This window comes from Dromaius novaehollandiae, chromosome 2 (genome assembly GCF_036370855.1).
Source record: "Dromaius novaehollandiae isolate bDroNov1 chromosome 2, bDroNov1.hap1, whole genome shotgun sequence".
NCBI lineage: Eukaryota > Metazoa > Chordata > Aves > Casuariiformes > Dromaiidae > Dromaius > Dromaius novaehollandiae.
The window spans coordinates 68,913,225-68,924,014 of NC_088099.1; the positions used below are offsets into that span (position 1 = coordinate 68,913,225).

The 10,790-nt window shown below is 38.9% G+C and overlaps 1 protein-coding gene across 2 annotated transcripts in view; it reads right to left on the minus strand.

Annotated features, from left to right (window-relative positions):
* The window catches only part of EPB41L4B (erythrocyte membrane protein band 4.1 like 4B), a 181,620-nt gene that overhangs the window by 90,230 nt on the left and 80,600 nt on the right, over positions 1-10,790 (minus strand). For both annotated transcript variants that reach the window (XM_026099883.2, XM_026099884.2), the window contains exons 7-15: positions 8,236-8,356; positions 7,631-7,718; positions 6,689-6,777; positions 6,279-6,348; positions 5,937-6,106; positions 5,724-5,833; positions 3,517-3,547; positions 2,728-2,761; positions 1,573-1,640 (exon numbers count right to left, since the gene is read on the minus strand). In XM_026099883.2, the coding sequence (XP_025955668.1) occupies positions 1,573-1,640; positions 2,728-2,761; positions 3,517-3,547; positions 5,724-5,833; positions 5,937-6,106; positions 6,279-6,348; positions 6,689-6,777; positions 7,631-7,718; positions 8,236-8,356 (781 nt within the window). The remainder of the gene's footprint in view (positions 1-1,572; positions 1,641-2,727; positions 2,762-3,516; positions 3,548-5,723; positions 5,834-5,936; positions 6,107-6,278; positions 6,349-6,688; positions 6,778-7,630; positions 7,719-8,235; positions 8,357-10,790) is intronic.

The window sequence follows — 10,790 nt, forward strand, 5'->3', positions numbered from 1 at the left end:
GTGGTATTATCTCAAGTTCATAGGTGGCTGGATTAAGCATTCTCAAACCAAACTATCCAAGATGTTAACCATGTGCAACTCTTCTACTTTGATTCCCATATCTCTACCTGACTGGGACAAGCATTCTGAGCACCTGTTCCATTGAGTTTGCAGGACTGAGCTTTTAAGTAGATTTTTAGACTTACAGGTTTAGCTATAAGAAAAGCCATTGTTCATATTTCACTGACCTTAATATCTTCGGGGTGTGGGGATGGGGGGGGGGGGGGAAGGCAAGTGGCAGAGAGCAGGCTTAGGGGGGAAAGGTACTCTACACACATTACAATACATGATTGTGCTTACTTCAACATCACTCCGCTCCGAGGCAAGCTATTTTATTTTAAAATGTTACAGACTAGTATCATAAGCACAAAGCTTTAGAAATTTTTCAACAAAACCTCGAATGGTTTGTAAAATAATTAACTTATCCAATTTAAATGGTCTTCTGTTTCTAGCATCATTTTAATATCTGCTTTACTGCTGTATGCTAGGAACTCCAAGATCACAGTCAGTATGGCTACTCCTCTGCCTAATAAATATTTCCAGTCATGCCTTTGCCTTTTTCCTGCACCTTCAGGGTCAAACTCAGATCAAATTGTCTTTTCTTCTCTTTTAGGCTCAGTCTCATCTCCACAGCCCACCTACACTACAAACAAAGTCTACCTGTTCTGATCCAAAAATACAGAGATGAAAAGGTAAGAACGGGAATAAAGATCAGGGTATTGGTATTTGTCAGTCAAGACAGTTATTATTTGCCTAAAAAACCTGAGCAACCTGAAAAAGATATTTTATTAGGATAAAAAAGCTGATTTTAATCATGTGCATGCACAGACACATACCCACCAGCAGGTATGTGCCTCCACCTGTGCATTCCACCATGTTGTTTCTAACTTATACTGAATTTCTTCCAAAATTTATATTCACTTAATTTCTCTCAATGCTTGTTACAAAAAGGTACACAGCAAGATAGCATGATAGCACATACAGAATATTTTTGTAAAATAGCTCTCAAAAACTCAATGTTATAAATAATTTCACCAATACTATCTGCAAATCTCTTGATAAACTGGTCTATGTACATATTCCACATACATGTTATTCATCCATTTTTCCACACTTACGCAGAAGATGAGAAAGAGTGTTACAAATCAGGAATCTGTTCACTGATAATTTAAATTTACCCTAAAAGGATATTCGTCTTTGTTTTAGGAAATTAAATATTGATCAAATTACAATTCATTGCAGACATTGAACATCTCTCCATCCAACATGCTACCTACACAAATACACTAATGTTACATTTTAATTAAAAACTAAATTTGAATCAAAAAATCAACCTGAAAAAATTTATCAAGGAGGGTAGAACTTTCCAAAGAAAAATCTAAATCAAAGTTATTTAATGGTGCCTCTACATCACACATTTCTAACTTGTTTGCTTTTCATGTGCATAAAGTCACCTGATACATCCAAATTTTCACATTAACAGATCAAGGTAAAGAAAGAAACCATTTTTTCCATGAAGTGAAGATTGCTTACCTTACATTTACAGGTGTATGTGGATGCCAGTGTGGCTGAGCAGGATGAATATTAGGATGATACTGTGGCTACAAGTGAAAAATTAAACCTTGTTAATGAAATCATATGAAAACTCCCCATTAACTTTTTGTTTTTCTGGGGCCATGAGCAACATGCTGCCTCTGAGCCCTGGACTCAGGAGCACTGTCTCAGACTATCTCCCGTTCAATTTAACATATGCAGGAGACTGCTTGGTGATGAACTTGCTCATTAGAGCACAGTCATGGGTAAATGCAAAAGCAAAAAAAAAAAAAAAAAAAAAAAAAAAAAAAAAATCCCTTTTCTGTTAGAGAGAAAGTCTGGCATATCTAATGCATGCCAGAGAAAGAGCATCAGAAGAAAAGCAGCTTTATTCAAAGGTGGAGAGTGAGAAAGGTTATTATTGTAGTAACAGTCTTCAGAAGGTCACCCATCTATGGTGACAGCATTTCTCTCTCATATCCACAGGTCTTGATAGGAAACAGTGAAACAAAATCCCTACCTAGTGAAGCTTTTATTAAATAAGAGGAAAAAACCACTGTTAAGACTAAGTTCTCACGCATACATGCAGTTTGGATGAAAGCACAGCTTGCTTTCTCAGTAGCACAGATAGCTAGTAGGACAGATGAAAACAGGGTAAGGTTTTCCCTGGAGCATATAAAGGAGGCTGTTAAGGAAGAGGAAAAAAAAAATCGCATGTGACCAGCAATGATTTCCTTAAGTGTTGAGACAAGGAGATAATCACAAAAGTGAACTTGTTTGTCAAGGATCCTCCACTGTGAGATGCTGCTCTAGACAAAAGTGTTGCTCACAGAATAGTGTCCTGGGGTCCATCAAATCCACAATCCCAAAGAGTTTAACCTGTGATTTCATAGAATAGGATGGAAAAGAGGGTGGCAAATGGAGTGTTCTCAGCTTGCAGGGCATCCCAGAATATGGGGGAAGCAACAGGCTACAGTCCCTCCACTTTCCCCTGAACTCTTAATTTGGTACTGCTTATTTCTGAGCCACCACAGAAATCTCACCCTAGAGTAAGGAAAGGGGAGAAGAACAGTTGTCTTATAGACAGCAGCAATATTTACCATTAAAGTAAGAAAACTATAAGTAAATATTCTCCTAAAGAATTGTTATGCTTACCTGGTAGTTATGGACTTCCGGAGTATTTTTAGCACTAAGAGAAGAGAAGAAATAGCTTTTATGAAATCAACACTGAGAAACACCAAATGCATGCATAAAAATGCCATTTAGATTACTACTAAGAAGAAGCGAAACCCTGATTCTATAACTATCCAAAGGAAAATCTGTTCCTGGCAGAATCCTGCCAAGTCTGCCTAAAATTGGACAGTTGCATGAGTGAGAACACATTTCTGAAAAACTAAAGAAGCATTATTCTTATTCAGATTATCCTATTTCACTCAATTGCACAGCCAAAATAGTTTATCTGCACTACCAGGATATTCTTATAAAAACATCCATACCACAATTTCATAGAGCTCAGGGTTCTACTCTTCAAGGAAGTATTACATTGAAATTCAGATCCAATTTCATATATTTAAGAATATCAATAGTTTATTCTAGATCCACACTGCAGCAGTTAGGGTACAAGAAAGAGGGGAGCAAAACTATTATTCATTTTACATTTATGAAGCTAGATGAATTAGCATAATGGCAACACGAGCAGAAAGGAAGCATGATTTGTTTTAGTCTGATCTCAAAACACAAAAAAGAAATAAAAAAATGGAAGCAAAGTCTCATAGGCAGTCCCCCAAGGAGAGTCTGGCACTGCATAACAACAGATCCCGAAGCAATTCATCCCACACCAGAGAATTTGTGTTGACACATCCTGATGCAGAAACAGGGTCTTCAAAAATGTTTTTGCCTGACAACAGCACTTGAAAGATAGAGAGAACTTGGACAGCTACTTACCACAGTTGTGCTGCTTTCACAGGATTGTTTGCTTAAAAACAAAAACAAAAAAACTTAATATGTGAAACCGAACAGTCATTTTACAGCTATTGTGATTGGAATGTTATACCACAACTTAAGTATACCTTAATTCAGGAATATTTGAACAAGTATGTCAGAACTGCAAGTTCAACCCTGTGCTTTCTAGCATTCCCCTGGGAGTGCATAGAGCATGAGGCAGCCATGAACCTCCCTCTGTTTCAGCAAGAGTGAAGGCCCACCTGGTGCCACCATCACAGAGGGCAGATGACCACTATTCCCAAAATGGCAGGAAGGAAGGGCTTTTGGCAGAGTGAATTTTGCACAATTAGAGCACTACTTTCCTTAACTTGCTGCAGCTGCCATGCCAATAGCACTGCGTCCCTCAGAAACTACCCCTCAAAGCAATTTTGCATCTTTCAGAAATCGGAGTGTTCTTGAAGCTGGTAGTGGCCAGTGAGTTATTACAGTGAACCATGACAGCAAAAAAGTCTACCAGCTGGGAACAGGGGAAGGCACTGAGCAGTCTTCAGCAGCAAGATCTTAGCTTGTGCTTTGGAGTGGCTAGAAAGGATGGTGAAGGCGGCAGTTCAATATCTGGGATGTATCATTTTTTTTCCTGACAAAAAGTACGTTTTCAGGAAGAACACTGAAAAAACTGCTGAATGATCCAGCTCAGAATCTAAGACTGTGTTGAATGTAGGAAGTGGCTACAGACTTAGCATGACATTGTAGAAGCACAGGCAAAGATACCAAGAGCTGCAACAGAACCCAGCGATTCTGGGCTGCAACTAGCAAAAGGTCTTAATGGCCCAGAGATGTGTGAAAGACAGTAATTTAAAGAGAGTTTTCACATGAACTTAACATGCTGTTGAACTTTCTGGAGGGAGCTGCATTTTTAATGGACAATCAAGCATGCAAGCAGCCTTTAGATGGCTTTTATAATTCCCAACATGAGAAGATCATACGTAATATGCCAATATTTGAACAACATGAACATCGCTTGTCATAAGATGAAGAGCTTAACCATTTGGGTATAACACAAGCTTTGCCTGGTTGCTATGCTGGAAGTAAACTGAGCATAGGCCACACACACACTCTTTTCCCTCCCACCTCACAGCTTTATGTCGTTGAACAGAAGCACAGAGACACAAGGTATACATGCAGGCCTGACGGATCCTGGTATTTTAAAAATGTAATTAAAATAGTCTATTATTCTACATATGAAATCTTCCACACCTACCATATAACTGACTCTTACGTATCACATAACAGTACCTCTCAAATTTAATATATTTTCTTTTCTGCAATAAACAGACACATACTATATGAAGGGGCGAGGGCTTACGACCACCAGAAAACATGCATACTTGCTTCCCTTTCTTGCATTCTACATGAGAAGGAGATAAAAGTGCCCTCACAGTACTACGACAAAGAACGTTTCATGGAACTGAGGTTTATGTTCTTGGAATGCATAGGAACACAAGGACATCCTAAGGGAATGCCAGCTCACTCTACTCCACACATGAGCCACACCTCCTGCCTCAAATAAATGAGAATTCAGAGGAATGTCTTGGAAAGCTCCGTCCTAGGGTTTTCTACAAGGAATAAAAATCTCAGCTTAAGTTATGAAATAAAAGTCATAAAACCACAAAGGGAAATCAGTCCCTTGTCATTCCATGCAAATCCAGCATATTTCAACACTTAGAGAGAGCTGGTTAAGCTCAGAGCTGGAACAATACGCCAGAGTCAGCAAAGTGGCAACAACTGAATAATGAAACTGCTCGATAACCCTAAAACTCTCTGGACAGATGGGCAAGCTGGTGAGGCTTTCGAATGCTACTCCACCCTAGATAACAAATACACTTTTTACAAGAACATGTTACACATTTTCCTCATTGAATATGAGGCAACTTTTCTTCCCTCCTCAGTTGAGCAGCAAAAGGAACCAGAGGAACCTGCATCTTCCAATATGGGGGACAGAATAAGTATGGTCAGAGTTTAAAAACAGTAGATATGAACAACAGACTTGGGTGGAAAAAAAAAACATCAGCTCTGATTTCTTAGGCTGTCTGCCATACTGTATTTTCCCTATATTGTGGTACAGATTTTATGGTTGCAACATAATATTTATACAAGTTAACAGGACAGCTACATGACCAGTACAGTGATCATATATACAAACTTACTTTTAAAAGTTGAATGCCTTCGAGAAGGATATCGCTTGCTGGGCCTTCTTTCAAATGTGCTAGTTCTGCGTAATCTTGTCCCATGTGTTGCTTGATACTCTGTCCGCCCACTGAAAATGCAAGAATGAAACAAGTTAACCAATGCCTTTTGCTGGTTGCTGTGTCTGCTGGTTTGTATAAATACAAATATCTTGTTTTTACTTCATCAAATACCTGAATCTGAAGCGTGATCCTAGCCTTATGAAGTCGGATCTACTAGATTTACTGTTTGCTGGGGCTCGCAGTCTGAAGAAAGCATGGTGTTCCACTGCGCACTTCCACAAATGTTTGCAAGTTTTAGCACTGTCTAACCGGAAAACAAACGTGTGCTCTTGCTCTCTGCCCTAAATGCAGAAACAAAAGCTTTGCAAATTGCCATGCATGGTATTAGTTACTGCCCACAGTAAGGAAAGCACAGCCTGGTCCAACAGCAAGCTGAGTCCCCTTTGCATCCTCATCAGTCCAATCACACACCACACTTTGTTGGATCAGGTCCAAGTAAGGGAAGAAAGTTACCTGTTCGTCATCTTCTACCACAACAAGTGTTAGTTTGCTCTTTTTAAAGTCCATTTTTGTGATTTTAGGCCTAAACATAGAAGAAGCAAATGGAAAATTAATAGAAACCCACAATTTTATAATCCAGGATCCCCCCCCCCCAAAAAAAAAAAAAAAGATGTGTAAGAGATTTCCAATCCTGGAACACTTCAGGGATTGTAATAAAAATACAATTTCCTAGCACTGTTTCCGTTTTTCAACAAATATTTCACATCTGAGACTGGCACTTCTAACCAGGCCAATTCACCTTCAAATCTATTTTAACCCTGTATATTCAATCAACATTACAAGATATAGTCAAGAATCCATTATTTAAAGAGGATAGATTTCAGCATTTTAACAAAAGGGATTATAAAACAAGAGCAGATTACCAAAAGAATAAGCCTATTTTGTTTGCTCCTTCAAAGATCAATATGCCTGTTGGTGTCAGTCCAAGAGCATATTCACAACCATCTCTTCCCTACAAGCAAGCACAGAACCAATAATCAATATGCAATTAGTGTTGTAAAACTTACCAAAATCCATATGTTTTAAATTATACAATAAAGTTTGCATTTTTTTTAACATTACAGAGCAGAAGAATACACATCAGTGCTAGTCATAACTGGTAGGGTTTTGGTAGCAGGGAGTCGCAGGGGTGCACTGTGTGGGAAGAGGCCCCGAGAGGCTCTTTCCAGCCAGCTCCAGAACAGATGGAAATAGCCCCCCACGCCAACACATACTTGAGAAACAAGGGCAGCTGAGGGGCAGGAAACAAAAGGAAAAATGTGAGGAAACATGGGAAGAGATATGGGAGGAGGCATGTGGAAGGGAACATTGCTGGGGACGTTACTGCAGAAGCACTTTTGGAAGGAGGTGCTCTGTGCAAGAACAGGGACAGCCCCAAAGGGACTGCGGCCTGTTGGTGACCCATGTCGGAGCAAGGACACCCCAAAGGGACTGTGGCCCATGGGCGACCCATGCTAGAACAGAGGAGCACTAAGAAGCCAAGAGCAGTGAAGGAAAAGAGCAAGGAGTGACAGCAAGAAACCACTACATGTTGACCCCAACGCCCTGTGTCACCCATCACCCCACTGAAGGGATTGGGAGGGACTGAGTATAAAGTGCAAGCTCAGCCTAGGAAAGGGGAGGAGAGATGCTGGACTGAAGCTGAGCCAGAGAAGGAAGAGGAAAGGTGTTTCCCTAAGTGTTCAGTTGTTTCTTTTTTCCCCTCCATACCCAAATCAGTAATTAAAAGTTCAGGGTGCATTTCCCCGAGTCGAGACTGTTTATTAATCCAACATTAACAAAACAAAGTATAACACAGATCTTACCTTAACTACATGCATATCTACACCATACATTTCTAACCATTTAGCTTTGTTCAAGTAGCACAGTTCAGCTTGTGCTGGGCTCTTCCCCCTATAACATAAAATTTATTTTAGTTTACAGCACAAGGCTTTTGGCTGTTTTAAAATTCCTTCCCATACCACTTTTCTCCAGGCCCTCAATCTTAATAAGAATGAAATTGCTGAATGCAATTTCAGGTTTAACTTAGGTTTTTACCCTCTTTCCTCCCAGAGAAAATAAATCAAAAGGGTAAAAACTGAAAAAGATCTGAAATTGCCAATGCGAATGAACATGCAGATAAGATGGGATTACTGAAAAAACACCACAAACAAGAAAGGATCTGTATACTTAAACTGTTATGAAATCCTCTAACCACAGAAAAGAAACCTCTCACCCCTATCCCCAACCTCCCCCAGATTAAGGCTTGCCATTTCTTAGAGGGGGATTTTCAAGGACTGCCTAGAAAACTTCTCAACTCACAAACATAAAAGCTATTTTGTTTGCTGAAGGGGTTCTTGTGGACATATCTGACTTTGGAAAAGAAGAAAACATCCTTTTGCTAGACATCACCGCCATACAGGTACCATACCTGCACTCTTTCCATTTCTGAAAAATATCAAATTCCATTGCTTCTGTCTGGTTTGGTGCAAACCTGAATTCAGACACTAGTTCTGGTGTGTGCTCAGGGTGTTCACACTCTCCCAGCTCAGCTGTATCAATTAAAGAGTTAAAATCATAAAGATCATGGGATTACCATAAACATTTATTTCTGTAACCTCCACAAGACAATGATAGTAACTTTCTAAAGTATGTTCTGGAAGAATACATTTTTGCTAATGTTGCAAGTTTTAAAAAAAAAAAAAAAAGCCAAACACCAAAGTATCTTACAGTAGAAATCAGATTAAATCATTTGCACAAACAGTTTAATGTCATAGTACAGAATTCTAGCAGTTAAGAACTGCAACTGTTTCTCTGCATTTTATAGTATTTATAGGAAATGAAGTTCCTATTAAAAACAAAATGGAATGCATTCAGAAGAAGTTACTCTGAAGCTTCCTCTCATTGCACTGAGGTTGCACTTTTCATTCTAAAAGCATTTCCCATTCTGCTGCTTGCTTTGTTACATTACTGCGCATGGCAAAACACGAAGATATCACCTAGTGTCAAGGAACTAGTGAGAGCGTGTTTCTTGTTGTTGTTGTTGTTTTTAAAACCACAGCATTGTAATATTTGGAAGAAGTAATTTCTAAGAAAAGAAATGCTGAAGCACAAACATAAATTAGATGGCACTTTCCACTGATTTACTTAGGGTCAGGCACCAGTTTTTCTAGGAGCAGAACACTTGCAAACTCTCCTGAGCTCAGCGGGAGATGCAAGTGTTCGGCATCTCGCTGATGTAGGTCTTTAATTGTCTTGTGCCAGCTAAGTCTTTTGCTTTGCTCCTGGAACATCTCAGCTATCCAAAGAGGCTGCAATGTCACAGCTTCGAGACTGTGAGACAGATCACCAGTGGCACACAAGACTGTTTAGCAATACCACAAATACACCTGACATATGTCTCAACTCCAAATGTGTGCTCTGTAAGCCAGTGTTTCTTTACCACTGTGAAAAAAGGGTAGGGGGAAACTAAACCTTCCAAAGAAAATGGTTATACTGCTTCAGGTCAGCTTTACATGTAACAGTTACAAAAAATTTAAAATGAAAATTCCTTTCAAGGAAACAGAAATCAGTAATTCACACCCAGTGCTCAAAAATACCTTGAAACCCAGAAGTTTCATTCATAATGTAATCTGTTGACCAATAAACCTACTAGGTGTTTTTGACCCCTTGACCTTAATACAAACATTTACCAACAAAATGAGTTCACTGATCTTCATTTGAAACTACTGCCTCACACACATTTTTTCTTTCATTGTGAGTTACAGTATTCTTATCTAAATGTATTTTTCTTAGATGCATCTCAGCTGTGCTGCTGTTTCATATAAGTTGGAAGACTATTTAACACAGATGTTGCTAAGAATTACTGGCAGACCAATCTCCAGTACATGAGAGGGAAGCCACAGCAAACACATTAGCCAGAATAACCTAAACAAAAAAAGTAAGAATCTGGTTTGAAGTGTTGACAACCGTCTAGGAAAAACACAGATTTCTCTATTCAGAAAGGAGAGATAAGATAGAGAATGAAAGCTGGCTACACTATAAAGATGGGTAAAGATGAGAACTACTGTTCCAAAGTATCATGAGCACGGAGGACTGAAGTACATAGAGGAGGTAAGGCAAGAAGTATATAGTTAGAAGAAAAATATCACTCTTGTTTCTCAATACCTGCACTGACTGTTTATTCACTTTCAGGCAATAAACTATGTGACTATTTTGATCTTTAAATCTCTAAGAAATGGGTCTTAGGAGTAAGAGATAGCAAGATTCACATCAGCTTCCTCCAAAGGGTAAAAGGGTAAGAAAGAGGAGGGAATTGCAGGGTCAGCAGAAGCAGGCTCTCACCAGTGTCTTTCCTGGCAGAATAAAGTTCCTTGAATGGCTGAGAAGGATGGATGCTCTCCACGCCAGGGCACACCAGGGGACCCATCTCTTCACTTGGAATTTTATCATGGAATATCATGCTTTGGTATGTCTCACCCCCCCCTTTTTTTTTTTTAAATGTTACATAAACTGCTAATATTCATCATCTGTGTTCTTAAATAAATAATGGCATAAACTGGGGAGACATTTTTAAAAAGGAATAGTTTACTAAAAAGCTTTTTAAAAGTGCAAAAATATGTTTATCTGTAAATATATTGTCGATTCCTTAACACAAAAGTGAAAAAAAATTGCACTATCACATTGAGAGGTCTTACGATAAAAACTGAAAACTGGAGATGTGAGAAAGTTTACCCTCAGTTTTAATTAATAGTTCCAAAAGTATACTTGGCTAAAAACAAAAGCAAAAACCACATGAGATGAATGAGTTAGTTAGAAACTTACTGTAACAGTGATGATACAGCTTTCTTTGACTGTAGCCTTTAGGTAGACTAACCCCTAAGTAAAGCATGTGATTATGTATCCCCATACTGCAAATTGATGTTTTCTACAGAAGTTCCTTTATAGGACTGGCAACAAAACAACAGTTTCTGTTTCAAAGGCTAT